General features: G+C 41.7%; 6 protein-coding genes across 6 annotated transcripts; 1 reads left to right on the top strand and 5 right to left on the bottom strand.

The window, feature by feature from the left end:
* Positions 1–2,535: 2,535 nt before the first annotated feature.
* On the bottom strand, positions 2,536–2,778 carry Bfra_009177 (uncharacterized protein; the record flags this gene model as incomplete). The annotated part of the gene is made up of 1 exon (XM_037339527.1): positions 2,536–2,778. The coding sequence occupies one exon, from the start codon at positions 2,776–2,778 to the stop codon at positions 2,536–2,538; it is 243 nt and encodes an 80-aa protein (XP_037189577.1).
* Positions 2,779–3,708: 930 nt separating this feature from the next.
* On the bottom strand, positions 3,709–6,247 carry Bfra_009178 (putative c6 zinc finger domain-containing protein; the record flags this gene model as incomplete). Its single annotated transcript, XM_037339528.1, has 5 exons — positions 3,709–3,792; positions 3,850–5,457; positions 5,517–5,997; positions 6,045–6,116; positions 6,180–6,247. 5 exons carry the CDS (start codon positions 6,245–6,247, stop codon positions 3,709–3,711), a joined length of 2,313 nt encoding a protein of 770 aa, XP_037189578.1.
* Positions 6,248–7,879: 1,632 nt separating this feature from the next.
* Positions 7,880–8,944, top strand: Bfra_009179 (putative acetyl xylan esterase protein; the record flags this gene model as incomplete). Its single annotated transcript, XM_037339529.1, has 3 exons — positions 7,880–8,239; positions 8,319–8,498; positions 8,591–8,944. 3 exons carry the CDS (start codon positions 7,880–7,882, stop codon positions 8,942–8,944), a joined length of 894 nt encoding a protein of 297 aa, XP_037189579.1.
* A 356-nt stretch (positions 8,945–9,300) lies between these two features.
* Positions 9,301–10,788, bottom strand: Bfra_009180 (putative fad dependent protein; the record flags this gene model as incomplete). The annotated part of the gene is made up of 1 exon (XM_037339530.1): positions 9,301–10,788. The coding sequence occupies one exon, from the start codon at positions 10,786–10,788 to the stop codon at positions 9,301–9,303; it is 1,488 nt and encodes a 495-aa protein (XP_037189580.1).
* Positions 10,789–12,052: 1,264 nt separating this feature from the next.
* Bfra_009181 (uncharacterized protein) lies at positions 12,053–13,093 on the bottom strand (the record flags this gene model as incomplete). The annotated part of the gene is made up of 2 exons (XM_037339531.1): positions 12,053–12,288; positions 12,916–13,093. The coding sequence occupies 2 exons, from the start codon at positions 13,091–13,093 to the stop codon at positions 12,053–12,055; spliced, it is 414 nt and encodes a 137-aa protein (XP_037189581.1).
* Positions 13,094–13,965: 872 nt separating this feature from the next.
* Positions 13,966–15,387, bottom strand: Bfra_009182 (putative 3-carboxymuconate cyclase protein; the record flags this gene model as incomplete). Its single annotated transcript, XM_037339532.1, has 5 exons — positions 13,966–14,599; positions 14,650–14,755; positions 14,822–14,972; positions 15,032–15,072; positions 15,132–15,387. 5 exons carry the CDS (start codon positions 15,385–15,387, stop codon positions 13,966–13,968), a joined length of 1,188 nt encoding a protein of 395 aa, XP_037189582.1.
* Positions 15,388–16,963: the final 1,576 nt, after the last annotated feature.

A 16,963-nucleotide genomic window follows, 5' to 3' on the forward strand; every position in this document is an offset into this window, starting at 1 on the left:
GGAGAAAATTGACAAATGCCAAGCACAAATTATCAGATGCCGAAAGCCTGAGTATTGCTTGTGCTCAGCGCTTCGGGGGGACTAAAGCATCAGTTTTGACTGCCGATCAGTGATGACGATCGTCACCATTTGTTCGTATTCCGAAAATAGATCTCGGGTTGTATTATTCCATCATAAAATCACAATTCAATTTAATGACTTGTAATTCATGATCTAGCTATGCACAAAGGGTGCAAGGGTACGTACGGGTACTGTTGATATTAAGGGAATGTGGCAGCGAGCACTAATAGAACTTTAAAAGAATCCATTCAAAGGGTCCATAATTTTTGGACTTTTCGACGGTCCCGAAAAGCTGACAAGGTGGCTTATTCGTCGATCATGACCGCATTCTCATGTTTATTAGAAGCGAGCTCAATGAGCGCTTTGGACATTGGATGAGACAAGAGAACTACGACTTGCATTTAGAAAGCGAAGGATCAGGAGATTCTCGTATTTCTCAATTCGAACCAAATATCTGACAAAGAATGTCTCTCGTGTTATGTTTTTAGTACTAATTCGATGTCATCTACGTCGGTGACTCGGTGTAACTGGAAAGTCACCGACGCATGTGTAAGGGGATCAAAATTTCAAATAACAGACTGTTCGTGATGAGGAAACTTGATAATTGGATCTGGGATTGTAACACTCGAGGTTTTCCCTGCATCGGTCTTGTGAGTTGTATCAAAGAGCTACAGCTTGAAGGTTCATATGAGAAATGAACGATGTGTTGGCTAAATCCCGTATTTACTCCTCTCGAACACCGGGGGTTGATCACTGGATCTGGAGGACAATACTTTGATTTTGATACGCAAACGAACAATCCGCAATATTGCACGATGGGTCGAGAAGATAGCCATAGGAAAGTAAAACAAGAGCAACAGCGGTCATACAGTCTTCAGAGATTGGGCTTTCGTTGATCGTGAGTCTTGAAAGGCTTCACTCCTGTTATCTTACGGTATCATCTCGGGCATGGAAACAAATTTTCAATCATGCCAGCAGCTGTTTCTCCAAAAGATTGTGATCTTCATTGGACCAGCGACTTCAATGACTCATTTTCGACGATTCATCTCTTGTCCACAGCTCCCGTGCTCAATTATTTTCGCTACTTCTGCCGAGCTTTCACCCAATATTCCTTGTGCTTGACACATTGTCTACCTTTAGTACCTAGGCATTTTTCCAAAAAGTTTCTAAATGACAGCTCACCGACTTCTTTGTATATGCGCTGTTTCTCGATAATGGATCTTGTCTCTCGAGGGCTTATTGAACAAGAAGTACTCCCACTAATAGGAGACTTCTGCTACTCGCTGTTAACGAGAACTCATGAATCCCTATTCCAAAGTTCCATGGTCAGACTGACCGGCAACAGCAGAGTTACACGATACGGACCATTTCATTACGAACCAGTACAGCTCGAATGACAATATGCTCCTGTCGAGGCGGCAGCAGACCTTTTCTTCCAGATCAAAGTAAGAGTGGAAATTCCCTCAAGCATTGTAGCTTGAATTGAACTTTTAAGGGGCAACAAGAGATGATATGTGCAATGCGGTGGAAGACAACTAATTGGTTCCAACACCTCTTAGAAACTCAGAATGAGGCATCATTAAAGAAGGTTCGACAGTTTCAGTCAAAGGAAAAGGAGACATTATATTTTTTCGTCGGAGCAGATTTTTATATAAGTGTCTACATCGAGCATTGACTCTTACATACGACCATAGACTGAGGAGAATTGGGCATCCCGTCCGCTCTGCCAGCCACAAGCCTCAGATCGGTGGACTAGTAGTTGGGTGGGTGACCACCAGCGAATCCCTACTGTTGTATGTATTTGTTCTTGTTTTCTTTTTGCCTTTTAGAATTCAGCAGGAGTCGAACCAATTATATCCTGCTTGAATGCCGTGGTTTTGGATGTTCTGACTGATCGGTCAAGCTCCGCTCTCTGCTTCATCGTTTAGGGGTAGAAATCTTAGGTGACAACTTTGACTATCTCAGGCATTGCTCCTTATTATGAAAGTTTGGGACCTAAAAGAACAACAAGAATTCGATACCTTCCGCTAATGTTTGACTTACTCTTGATATACGAGGCAATACAATCGCATCCGATTACCCGACACTTTCACTCAGTCAACCCTCATCCAGCTCATTCTCACTCAACTTATTACTCTTCCTTTCACCTATGTTGATGTATGTATATACATACTGACCATATCGTATTGGGTATAAAACAAGGCGCCAATAAAAGGAAAACGATAAAGGGCATTTGTACTTTACATCCATGAAACACAGAGTAAAGACCATAGCTCACAATCAATAACGGTCTTCTGCCTTTCATATCGGGTGATGATCCCAGCTCCAGGAGCAGACGGGGGAATTAAAGGCGCAACAAGTATCATATAAAGCCCTTTAAACCTCAGAGTTTCGGACTTCGTTGCATGTGAAACTTTTGCCGAAAGACAATGATAGAAGAAATAGCACTTGAAACCAGAAGTACATTGCCAACTGTCAATTCAACAATTGTAGCACCATTAAGTGTAGAGCTGGGACCACTTCCCAACCGGTACCTGGTCCAATTGGAACTAATGTTGGCATTGAATTTGACGTTGCGATTGGCAATGCAGATCCGAATGCTACATTAGCTAGAGACTCTATGGAACTTGATGTTTGTTGGTACAAGCCAGCACATGCACCTTTGGCATTTGGGTCCTGCGCATATGTTAGACAACTGACAGTTGTGGTTTCATACATGTTGAAACTTATTGATTTAGGAATTACAGTGAAAGTGAGCTTAATTAATCGGCCACTGTGGATTGTTTGTTTGCGGTTTCGCCCACAAGATATGCTAGAAGTTAAAATCTGCCAAACACAATGCGAACAAGATGGCAATGTGTTGATACCAAACAAACTCAAATTCTGAAAAGATCTGAGAAGTTCTGTCTGCTCATTTGCTTCTTTCGCGGTTTCGTTAGGGTAAGGCAGTTGTTGCAGCATATCTTCTTGCATGAGTAAAATCAATCTGTTCCTCATTTAAGATATCTTTGTATATTTTCCCATCTTACATTGAGGTGGGATTTCGAGCGATTTGCGATCGAAATGATTAATACTGTATTCATTCGTAAAATTCGCTGAACGCTAACAAGGATTAATAGTTCTAGAGCCATCTGGCTTTGCTCCGAATGAAGTGAAAAGCCTGAAAATATAAGTATTTAACAGAAATACCAGGCATTGGTTTACCACAAACCTATTTCACGATGAGCTTAATTAATCAAAATTAATCAATGACTGCTAGCGTTCATTAAATTTCGCCGATTTATACGCTAGTTACAGTTTTAATATCAAAACCAGAAAGCCCACCTCGTAGGTGTGATCGTCGATGCGGCTGATGCTTATTTCGAGTGGCGTCTACCTTGGTATGCAAGCCACAAGCCATCAAACACAGCAGAAATGAATCCGTAAATCGAGTGTAAGATTATCATTCGTATCAAATCCAAAGCCAAATGAAAGGATTGAAAATATGTTATTGAGCCTCTTTGACTACCCAATCTCAAGTTTAATTTTTCCATTAATGTTTAAATTGGTTCTTTGAACCCCAATATTTCGACGAACATTCTCTGTTCATTTTATCTTCCATTTCATTGGGTTCCCAAGCACAAGTCCCAATGCTGGTTCAAGAAAATACTACCAAATTGATATATCTTGAGGGTGATCGTAATTGAATGCCCAACCCATCGCATCTCCAAAATTGTACTGAGCATCTGTCATCTATAAAGTTCATGAGTAACTACACTACAGTTTTTTTGATAACCCGGCTAGACTTACCATAAAATCCCAATCCCCCATCAACTCAGTCGGAGTGGTCAGCGACATCTTACTCAAACTCTCCGTCTCATTTAATCCATGAGTTGCCATTTTTTCGAGTACTTCTGCACATTCATCCACAGCTTTTTCAGCAGCGCTTACTATTGATGCTGCAAGTTCTTCTCCAACCTGACTTTGTTGGAGAGCATCGATATGTGCAATTGCTAAGCAGATGAACAGGTACCCTTTCATATTAACCTCCCCAGCTTCAATACATCTCATATTCCAAGTTTTGACATCTTGTAAGGCGTCAAGAAGATCTGGGCGTAGAGAGATAGGTCCTAGGCTTGTTTCTTCTTGAAGCTGGGTCTTGATTTCCATAGCAATTATGAACCCGGCTTGTGTCGCCATGGTACGAAGTAATCCTGAGCCACATATTGCAAGCCGTGAAAGATACTGTTGACTATCTTCGACAAGTTTTTCGTGTGGTTGCGCTTCATTATTTAACTTGGTTGAATGTATCATATACCAAATTTTAAGTGAAGTCTCCAAAACTACCTTCCTAGAAGACGTATACGTAAGAGATTGCAAAGCCGATACGAAAAATGGAATATGGAGGGACGAGAGGTATCGTAGCATTATGATATTCAGCATTTCTATTTCAAATTGAGGGAGTAAAGACTCATTGGTTGTGTTGAACTCTTGTACATCCTGACACAAAGCTTTGTAGGAAGATCTTAGCTCTGTATCAAGCTTCATAGCTTCCTCAAATGTATTGATTGTGCTGCAATCGTTCAATGACTTTGCGATGGCCAGTCGAAGCGGAAAAGTCTTGCGAAGTATGATTGCGAGAGAAGTTTGACTAAATTCATTCTCTGGCCGAGGTAGAGCATCAGTGCTCAGAAGTTCGTCGTCGTTGAAGTTTGCAGGAGGCTCAGTGTCCCAGTCGGTAAGAGACATGAGAGGAGGTCCACCAGAATCCATACTTGATTGCAACATCAACTCTAATATCGTATTCCATAATCTTCGTCGCATCTCAGCAGCAAAAATGGTCTTCTTTGGAAGATAAGTGGGATCTTTGTGCAGTCCCATGTGTACCGCACTTCTAAACAAGGAGCCAGCCGAAATCCAAATTAATCTCCCACCAATGTTAGTTATTTCTCGAGCAAACAAAAGTAAAATTTCGGTTTGTAGTGATTTGATAGTCAATCTTGACTTAAATTCCGGTTCTGAAATCCATGTCTGCGCCTCATAGACCCATCGGACGGCTGAAGCACGAAGGGAAAATTGATCATCAAATGTAGCAGAACCAATAGCAAATATCAATTTAAGCTGAACCAAGAACTCTGTATCAGGTTTTCCAGTCGATGTCCATATTGCTTCATAATTGTTCTTGAAGGTAGGAATATGTAAAACCCTGTAGATGCTTTCAATTGTACGGAGATAACAATCAACTAGTATGTCAGCAGTTTCTTTTGAAGGTAAATCAGGCCAAGTTGGTGGTGAGGGCCATAACGGTGCTCGCCGAGTTTTTACAAGCTTTCCAAAAGTTTTGCATTTATGTAGACCAATGGCGGCCTTCGTTCCTTCTTGTATATGTGGCTCAATTATTTCAAAGAGGTCGTGGTACTGTTGATTGTTATTTAATAAATCGTTGGTAATCTAACTTGGTTATTGAGTTGTCTTACCCCAGTCACAGCATTTATCCAGTGACTCTGGCCTAATAGTCTGGTTTTATGTAGAACGCCATAAGCTACAACTGCAGGATGATCTTGGCCAAATGGTCGACACTCTTTGTGTATGTGAAAGCTTCCAGCCAGTGAAGTTTTTGTCTCGATGTTAGAAACTACAGATGTTACAGGGGAGGGTGCAGGTTGTGAGAGAGCAGGAGACGGAACGGATGATTTGGTCGCAAGCGAAAGCTGATCTTCGAGTTCTTTAATCCTTTGCCTCATGGATTCAAGATCACTAGTTGCATCTGAGACTGGTGCAATGAATTGATTCGTTGGTGATAATGGGATTAAATTATTTGATGTTGGTGGTGCCGGATACGTTGGAACCCCAAGTGTCAAACCTCTCTCTCTTTCTGAAGCTGGCTCATTGGACATGTCATAATTCTGTTTATGGCTTGAATTCCGTCGATTTTCGTCATGTTGAGCACGGGAAGGCCTAGGAAACTTTTCATATACACAGTTTGATGTGGTTCTTGATCTCACACAATTGCTACATGGAAGCATTCGATTGCATTTGATTTTGCGTCTCCTACAGAAGGAGCAAGAACTGCAATCCTTTATATATCAGTTCGGAAATTTAATTACAAACGAGAAAGTCGGTGGGTGACTTTAACATACACGGCTGGTCTTCTCCTTCGACGTTCTTGCTCCGGTTCCGCTTCTAATTCAGGTTCGAGATCCGACATGACAATAAATATTCACCACTGGACCCAAGATGTTAATTTCTTATCGACAAAAGAAATTCTCCAAGAAGCTTTAGAAATATCATGCTTTTGAAAGAATAGAAGGAACTTCAAGGAAAGTGGAGCGGGAAATTCATTTCATATTTTAATTGTCAACTGCACTAAAGGTCTGAATTTTTCACCATTTTCCGAGAAAATCTGGTATTCAATTGGCTGGCTATCTCCGCTCACGTGATTACGATATACATATCTCCGTCGTCACCATCATCTATTAGGATGATGTCTCTGTTGTCTATCATCACGGATGAAGTTTACTTTTGTACAGAATTTCTTTACATTCGGGCTCGAGCTCCTTTATGAAATCTCGAAGAATTCAAGAATTAAGGCTTTCAATGGCACATGGACCATAAACGGTCACTGTTTCAACTTTGTATTGCCGATCTCAATCTCGGTACTTGAATTAGGTAGGTTAAGCATATTGTAACGACCGCTGTACTCAAAGAATACCTATGGAGTATGAGTTACAAATATATGAGAAGACTACCTAGTAGTCTTTGTTCCTCTCTGATTGAGCTTCACTTGTTTGTCATTCCCCTCAGAAATTCAATCTTTCTCAAACACACTCGGTGGATCAATGGATCAGAGCTTCCCAATGTCTGGGGCATTTTAAAATTGATCCGACCACAAGTAGAGTGAGTACACAGGAGGCGTCAGAAAAACATTGTTCCTTTCCTAGATTTCTAGTTAGGGATTTGCTTTCGTTTTCACAACCCTCAACAACAGTTTTCTGTGCTAGATGTTCACATGAGATCTCAGATTGGTCACGAATTGCTTCAAAATTCCATCTAGCCGTTGAGCCGGGATTTCTTCCTATATTTTTCAAAATCATATTAAGAGTGCATGTTTACAGGAATAACCACATGCCTATTAATTCCCGTCAACTTCATATTGTTTAGTCAATCAGTGCGACCAATCAACCCCACAATTCTTCATCTCTGTACACCTAGGTAGTGGTCAATTTTGGAATGTTTAAATATTGTCAGCTTACCGTTTTTCGCCAAGTTTCGAGGGTACAAAAATCTAGAACCGACAAGATATCCTCCAGAACATCGTGATCTGGGGTACATGCTGTAAGAGTTTAGCCAAAATTCGGCATTGCCATGTCGGATATCAGCCTCAATACCCAGTCACCTGCTAGCACTACGTGGTTGAAAGAGCACTCATAAATTTCTCTTTTATTAATTTGGATCGTCTGAACTGTAAGTTCCCTTTATGCGTTCCCCTCTTCTGCTCTACTGTTTTGGGTTCGCATAATGCTTAGCCTGAAATCTTAAGACGGACTTGGCAATCTACATGAAAACTTATTCGGGCTGTCAAAACAAACCCCGGAGCGGAGATGACATGATGGTTATATGATCATCATTATGTGTCAAAAAGCTGAATGTAATGGGTAATATAAATCGGCGGAAAGGAGGCAATGCTATTGCGAAGAATAATAATGAATTTCCTGGTCTTTAAATAGATCCATATTCGCACTTGACATTAGTTTTCGAATTTTCATCCAAAGTATCACCATCTACTACATAGTATCAACAACGGCCTTCTTTTAGCACTTTCACTCATCCAATCTTCAGCATGTTCTCAAGCACGACACTCAAAGCAGTGTTTCTATCTCTTCTTGCCTACGCTTCAGCTCTGCCTTCTGAATTGGACACCCGCGCAACATGTCCTGAAATTCACGTCTTTGGTGCTAGAGAGACCACAGCACCAGCCGGATTTGGGACCGCAGGCGTAGTTGTCAACCTCATCCTTGCCGCTCATTCTGGGTCAACTTCCGAAGCCATCAATTATCCCGCGTGTGGCGGTCAATCTTCGTGTGGTGGAGTTAGCTATGGTAATAGTGTTGTTGCAGGAGTTTCTGCCGTCGCAGCTGCAGTGAATGCATATCATACACAATGTCCAAGTACTAAATTGGTATTGGTGGGATATTCTCAGGTAGATCAACTTTTCTTGCCGTGTCATTTCTCTTGTCCATCAATAAAATCTAGAAATTTGACACTGATTTGTAAGTTAGGGTGGCCAAATAATGGACGATGCGTTCTGTGGAGGTGGAGATACGAATGATGGGCTCACGGATACCACGATTCCAATCCAAGCCAGTGCTGTCAACATGATCAAGGCCGCAATTTTCATGGGTAACCCACGCTACATCTATGGCCTTTCCTATGAAGTTGGTACCTGTAGAGCTCAAGGAGTAAGTCTTTCAATTCATACTTTCCAAGTTGCTTGTGTGACTACACTCATATCTTTGAGGATTTGCGAACAATGTCTTAACAGTTATTTTAGTTTGCGCCTCGTCCCTCTGGTTTTTCTTGTCCCTCCGCTTCAAAGATAAAGTCTTATTGCGACGCTGCTGATCCGTACTGCTGTACTGGTTCTGATGCAAATACCCATCAAGGTTACGGCACCGAATATGGTCAACAAGCCTTAACATTCGTAAATGCACAACTCGCTTCATCTGGTACGTCCCCAACTACTACTCCATCTAGCCCCGGTACAACAACTACCATTACCTCCCCTGGATCCACTGGAGTTGCGCATTATGGACAATGTGGCGGAAGTGGATATACGGGTAGTACAACTTGTGCTAGCCCATATACGTGCACTTATGCAAATGCTTATTATTCGCAATGTCTTTAGGTTAATTTTTTCCCTATCTTTATTTCTACATGTCTTCTTTCATTGGATACGAAATGGAATTTCATGGCCCGGTTGAAACACAACGGTGTTTCATTTGTACCGTATCTCACATCTTGGACTATAGTCTGATTTAGGCTTTATTCAATTCAATTGAGTTTAAAAGATCTATACTTTCAAAGAGATTCAAAAATTAAGAGAGTTTCGATCTCCAAAATCAAATTATTGCTTAAAAGGAGTTTTGTTTTTCCGGAATCCTATATGTTGGACTTAGACAACAGTCTGCACACTTGGAACACTACCCCGCTGCTCGCTCGCGTCTTCTCGGTACATACAGGCAATTATATGATCCTCAGTCACTACTCTTTTATTGACCTCTCCAATGATTTCAATACTCCATCTCCAGCCTTTCTCCCAAAAATAACACATTCCAATAACGAACTGCCACCCAACCTATTGTCCCCATGAATTCCTCCTGTAACTTCACCTGCTGCCCAAACTCCCCGAATCACGTCTCCTTCTGCAGTCAAAACCCTTGCTTGTTCATCAATCTTCACCCCTCCCATCGTAAAATGAACCGCGGGAGTGACATTTCCTACGTAAATTACCGAATCGGGTTTTACCTCATTCAATTTCCAGCATCCAAAAGACTTTCTACCAAACTCATCCTTCGACCTCTTTGCTATGGCGTCTGCATACCTCTGCAAACCCCTTATGGCATCTTCTCCAAAATTTTCTTCTGCAATAGTACATTTCCTCATCAAACCCTTCCACAAATAAAAGTCTACATGTGATTTTGCCTTCTCATACACCCCCTGATCAATCACAAGCTTCACATTCCACTGTCTTGGGTGTCCCTCACTCCTTACAATTTCGTCAACTTCCATTATTTTCCCAGAAACAATCTTCCTTGCCTCTAATTCATTTACAAATCTCCTCCCATTCATCAAAAGTACGCCTCCCTCGCCTCTCAACATTTCCGCTGCTAGAAATTTAGTCGGATTGTTGATGTCTTTCAAATCCACAAATGCAGTAGGATGGATTTGCACTTTCTCCATATCGATAAGTCCGGCTCCAATATCCGAGAGAAGTTCTTGAGACCCGGAACGTTGGTCATTGGTAGAGGGAATTCCGGATAAATCAGGTCGATATCGTGCCAACATTCCATATGCATCGCCTGCAAATCCACCAGTTGCAAAGATCAGAGGGCCTATTAATACTTCGACTTTCGGTGTTTTGTTATCATCGTCACAGATGCATTCCACACCTCTGACATCTTCATTTCTATCACTCTTGATTACTCTGATTACCCTGCATGAAGTCTTGAGATGAAACCTGTCGTTTCCTTTCAATTCCTCTGAAAGAGTACCGACAATCGCCGCTCCAGGTGGTTTGGACTTTCCACCTCCTCTATGCGTCCTAGCAATACTGTGTCCTCCCAATTGAGCAATGACACTAAGATCCACGCCCTTACTACCCAACCACTCAACAGCTCCCTTGGACTCCTCACTTAGTACCCTAATCAACCGCTCCCTTTCCTTTCTCTCCGCTTCACCGTTACCAGTGCCCCGCATAGCTTCCGCTGCTGACTTAATCGAATCATTATAAAACGTGTCGACGCTATCTACAATGGGAGGATTCGATGCAAGTTGAAACGATGTTCTTGCACCATTTATTCCAGAAGAGGCTTTTATGCTATTTCCTCCCGTTCGATCCGATTGTTCGAGAAGATAAACTTTGATATCATGACTTTGTGAGAGAATTTGGGAGGAGGCAGCCAAACCAGCTAACCCAGACCCAATTACTATGGCCACTTTTTTACCACTTTGAGAATGTGATTGCGCCATGCTAAAGCGAAACTGGTGGGAAATAGACAGTATGTATTTCAAAAGTGAAAAAATTATGATTGTAAAAAAGATAGTAGGAAGCGTATGAAATAAGTTCATGGATAGGATAGAAGAGATAATTTCCTTAGTGTAGATATTGACGTTGTAATGAGCGGCCTTGTATTGATGGGCTGGATATAAGACCACTTGTTTGTTCATGTCATACGATTCTTGACGCCTGTGAAATCAGGTGATTTATGCATATATCTGTCAAGTTGTACGAACCCATGGATGGAATCAGGAATGTAGGAAGGGGTATGACAACAAAAGTGATACTAGGAGATTTATTCCGATGGCAGGCATCTCGTTGAAGCAGAGTGCACTTAGGCTTAAGGTCAGTATCTATAAGGCCACTGCATGATCAGACAATAGATCCGACTAAGAATTTTGATGTTTTGATGGCTGACGATTCAAAATACAATTTATTGGATATTTCTATGAATAAAACCGACGATGCTACAAATAAAAAAACTCATCGGCACACTTGTACCAGTAGGAGTTACAAACATTTTCAAGCAACTGGATTCTAAGAGTTGGCTGTTATGGGCTCATCAAAGGGGAAAATAAGCAGACAGTTCCATTGTAAAGGTTGAAGTAATATGGGAAAATCTATCCTTCATGTACAGCATATCCCTTCATTTATCAATTGATCCCCGATATCTCCACCCTACATGCTTCCATAATCTGTTGATGCCCTTCTCCCCAGACCCATCAATTATTTATGATGAATCGTTAGAACCTGGGACTATCGTGGAGCTCGATGAGCTTAGGAAGTATACTGGGATTCAAACTCGCCCAGCCTGCCAGCCATGTAGCAATCTATCCGCTAAACATTTGTACATATCCAACACTGGAGAAGAAACCGACATCGAGTCAGAAGAATTCATCCGGCAGTCTCCCAAAATGCAAGCGAAGATACAACTTTCCTTAATCTTCATATTGGACCATAAAAGCACGCCGGATATCCATTATTGACGCCATTATTTCCACCAACCCAGAGCCCTAGAAACATATTCGCACCCCGTTACCCACATAATATCGTGACAGCCGCTGAACGAATAAGATTGATGTATGACATATGATCATGACCATCATGCCATGAGATCGAAATCTGAAGGGAGAAACGAGGAGATGGTTGGGAGCGTTGGTTTTCACTTTGAAGTAGTCGTGGCTTAGAGGAATTATTTGAAAGACATTGTTTTCGTTTTGTTCCTGATTATACATCTTAGACAGGAATGTTGGGTCCCGTCTTCTTCGTTCCCGTGTTGATCAATGCGGCTAGACCGATCATAACAATGACGGCCACGATGCAGATGAGAACAATTACGAGGGTCTGAAGCATTTTTGCGAAACTTGATATTTTGCTACAAGATGGAACCGATGAAGCGAAATCGAGAAAGGTAGGTATGATATATTCGTGATAACGTGAGGATGTCGCGATCTTTTGAAAAGACTGTAGATCTAGATGGCTGTTAGCAAATTGATGATATTCTTGTTGTTTTTAAAGCTTGGAGTTTTATCAATCACCCCGCCAAAACAAACAGTTAAATGGGAATTAAAAATAGATAAGTCGCTAGCACATACTCGCGTACCCTATATTGACTTACCAACTGAGATAAAACCTTCAAAATGCGAAGTTCGAATTCAAATGTCTGGTATGGTATGGCTTAAATGAACGAGAGTGAGGGAAAAGGTGACCTTTGGATTGATTTGCGAAGATCTCCAAAGGGTGTCCACGGCTACTTATTGAACCTATCAACCACAAATAGTATCGACTTGCTAGGTTTAGTTCATCTGATACCCGTAAATCCGAGTCTAATACGAGGTTGTGGCTTGCTGTCAGTGTAAGGAGACCCAACTTTCCGTGAAGCTTTGTAAAGAAAGAGTTCGTTCGATTAGATACCGGTATGGCAATTGTGGACAATCTGTATACCCCACAGGAGATAATATGGTACCTGGTCTTGGTGATGCAAAAGTTGCAAATGGTAGTGTCTTGTATTGTATTGAGAGATGAAGATTCAGAATTCTTTCGGAATGAATCGATTTCAGGCGTATAGGAATTATACCTACGTGAGATCCTTTACGAACCAACCAACCAACACAACCAACTCATCATCCTAGACCCTGTGGCGATGTCAAAGTTTTGACGAATTGGACGCGTTGATTTGTTAGACTCATCACTTTTTTTTTCATTCTCTTCCATTTCCATCTGTTCTGGAGCAAGGTAGTTACTATATGGCGTTAGAGCCATTGAAGCTACCGGCATAGTTTATTTTTTCTCACGGACAAGGGACTTGTTGGTAAACAAACAGGAACGAGTATACGAAAGTTTCTTTACTCTGTGTGGAGGCATTGTTGCCGGAATCCCCGGAAATTCAAGTACGAATACACGCGTGGTATACAAGCGGTTTAAATCTTAATGATTGCTTCCGAAGTCCGAATCACATATTCCTTTGCTTTTTACTTCAAAAAATCACCAAACACGAAACTTCGAGTGAGAGACGTGATGTCACTTTGAAACATTGGAGGAAGAGTTCGGAGTAGCGTGGAATCCCTGAACTGATCACTATTGGCTGCTCTATTTTCGGATTCCCAAGACGTTGAATCGATTGACAATTCTAGGCATTCTTTGTATTCAACAAACTGCAGGTATCTATAGAATAAATAGAAGGGAACGTCAATCGCAGTAAGAATCTTGCCTTGTTTCTTTTAACTTCTGCGGAAGTCGTAATCTTAAGATTCAAGGTGTTATGGTAGCGCCTATCCTGGAAAACCAGAGTGGTCTGTGTGTTCTGAAGTGCTGGCCTCGGCTTGCATACCTGAAGCCCATCAAAAAATAGATCTAGAATCAAACCTGCAGTTCAATGGAGTTTCGAGTGAAAATGAATTCCAAGGCTAGAATGTGGGTTCAAGTGATATCCTGCATTTTGAATTCTGGCTGCTTTAGATTCACTTCACCTAAGCGGAACAAATGAAGGGGTAAATGAGCAGTTCAAATACAAGCCATCTTTTTAAACTTTTCTTGCTGTCAGTCCACCGATTTCCAAAAAAAATTGAATTCTCAAGTTAAAGAATAAATTAGACAACAGTCACAGTCTTTTGATTTAACCCAACAATTGGTCTCCTACTTTCCACTCCCTAGTTTTGACCAAATCCCCAAGTCGCCAACCCCACAAACCCTTGTCTACTTCCCAAATTTGTCAAATTGAATCTCTGGACAGTTCTTCCACCTGATGTCTTGATAACAGCGATCTCCGACGCACTCTTCAGCACGTACAAAAAGTCTCCTCCAAGCCTAGCATCCAAACTCCCCAGCCCCGCATCATCTTGCTGAATCCCCTTTTTGATTGCCCCCGTTTTCGCATCTACTACTGTGATATTAGAAACTGCTACGTCCATCAGATAAAGCTCTTCCCTTTTCCTGTTGTATTCTGTCCAGCAAACTGCTGACTCTCCAGCAACAGCAATCGGAACATCTGCCGTTACAATAGAGGATGACGAAATAGAAACGAGCAATGCGCCAATCGCAGGATCTGAGACAGCAAGTCGATGGTCAGAGCCGAGAAAACTTATGCCAAAGTTCAAGCGGACTTGTGGAGGCTCGGAGATGATAGGTATACTGGAAATGCTATTGTCGGTTTGGGAGACGGGATAGGCGATGAATGAGCCTGGAGCAAGCCCGTTACCTTTTACGGACGCTAAGAGGGTGGTTTGAGAAGGGTTGAAGAGAAGATCTGAGACAGTCCCGGCAGGTCCGACGGGTGGGGTCGTTCTATGTAATTTAATTAGATGAGTGAGAATTGGAGGGAGAGTGATGCGTACTGATTTAAGGTAATGGGTCGGAAAGACCCAATGGCTGATAACCCTTTGCTATAATGAGCCAAGAAGCAAGATATTCCTGATATGGCACCGCCATTTAGTACACAAGCTAAGGAACAATCAGCAAATGGCCCTTGTAGATGAGGGGTTCTATCAAGAGGTATACAGGACTCACCGGTCTTGAGTTTTGGCGAATAAGCAACGGCGACTGGGAATTCTCCCATAGTATCCACCGGTCTACCAACCATACGCGGGTGTAAGTGATCGTTTGAGTCAATGGAGAACATAGCCAATGTTTTACTTCCAGTGTTGACAGTGAAGAGCTTCTAGTTGATATCAGTTAAAGTTTGTGAGCCAATTCTCTTATATCTTGGAATTTGCTTACATCTCCTGATACAATTATGGAGTTCTGACTGAATAAAGTATCTGCATCATAGAGTCAGTATGAGGATCTTTTTCAATGTTGTATTGAATTTGATTCACACCTCTATCTCCAGGTGCAGGGGCTGCGGTTGAATTTGCTGCTGGAGCATCTAAACCGAGCATCCCCTTTCCTCCAGTAGAAGTTCGAGTGGGTAGGGAAAGAGTTCCATCCTCCCGTGATATACTCATAGCAACGATGGTCGAGCCATTGGGATTATTGTCAAGAAAGTATGCTGCCGCGTCTCGAGAATGATGTCGAGTGATTATCGAAGCTGCAAGAACGATGGGAGCAAGGAGAAAAGTTTGGAAGAAATACATGGTCAAGGTTGACCCTGGGGTATGTTAGTCTCTTGTAGGATTGATCCTAATAGGAATAGGAGAGATACAGGGGAGATTATTGAGATGGCGAGCTGTGTAGGATGTTTTGAGATACAGAAAATAATTCAGAGTCTCGGGATACGTCCTTTTAAATTGTAGCAACTTGGGTTAAATGTTGGTTATGAACGAGAATCCAGAGTTGAATTTAAGTTTGAGGATAGAAAAGAATGGTCAAAGGAAGGCCGTGTAGCTGTCATCTAATATATCAACGCAAATCACACTGAAATACATTTTCACCCTCGCAATTTTCGTCTGATTTCCAACAACTTGCATGGTTTCCACACTTACTCTATAGTGTTACTTGCTTCCATAACCTGGTCATTTTAATGATGATCTTACTCTTTTACATCAGCTTTATGTGAGGAATATCGCATCAAGTTATTATGATTCCAAAGTTTCATACCTCAGAAGCTCATTCGCTCTTGATATTGGTATCTTGTGTATGCGCAGCATGGCGATGGGACGATTTCATATTGAAAAATGGCTATCCTGTAATGATTCCAAAGCTTTGTCGAGAATTCCGAGGTGTTTACTACGTTTAAAAATAGCGAGGGATGATGAATAGATTAGCCTAATACGTATCAGGAAATAATGTTTCCATTGTTCGCATAACTCCAGCCACACCACAAAACTTGGAAGACGGTCAGTCCATGGAGTTCATATACTTCGAGCTCATAGTATCAATTATTTCCGCTGTTTATGATATGATTTGTTGAATACTTCCTGATACTAAGAAGCACGCTAATGTGCAACCAATGCGACGACATTGAACCCTTGTGCTTCGCAATATTGAAAACAAAACACGGGCTGCGAATCCTCTGAACCATACAGTGAGGTTCCGTTACTCTACCGTCCCCATCAATATCTTACTCTCTCAAGCACTTTATACATAATTATCCGAAGTACAGACATGGAACATTACGCCATACACCAAAACCTCGACTGGAATCATAACCCTCTATCCCCATTTTTCACTCCCGGAGAACACCTTCACCAGTTGGTATCATGCAACAACGAATCACAAGTTTTGGCGAAAGCATATTCAAAATGAGATGTCATTACCTCCCGAGAGATATGAGTGCAATATGGGTGCATGGGGATTCGGGTCAAGTTCAATAGAAATGGAATGAATAATGTAGATTTACGAGGGCAACCAAATCTAGGTTTCAGGACTGGCTAGTATATCCAAACGAAAAATCCTTACATGATAAGGCGGGAAATGGTGCAGTGAGAGTTCTAAAAAAACCCTACGCCGAGGTCGAAATCAGCTTTTTCAGTCAAACTATTGCCAACAATGAGTAGGCGATCTTTGTGGTAGTAACAAAAATTGGGCAGGAAAGTCCAAGTATAGTTCGCTCTGAAAAGCCCGTGTATGGGATCCCAAGGAGGCTCTTATGATGAGATTGATTCTATCCCATTTTTACTTTCTTCGAGAGGTTAATCCTGGAAATGACTTGTCCAGTGAGATGCTAACCGTATTTGCATCGAGAACTTTCCCATATAAAAACGAATTTAA

The sequence above is a fragment of the Botrytis fragariae genome (assembly GCF_013461495.1).
Source record: "Botrytis fragariae strain BVB16 chromosome Unknown tig00000161, whole genome shotgun sequence".
Lineage (NCBI taxonomy): Eukaryota > Fungi > Ascomycota > Leotiomycetes > Helotiales > Sclerotiniaceae > Botrytis > Botrytis fragariae.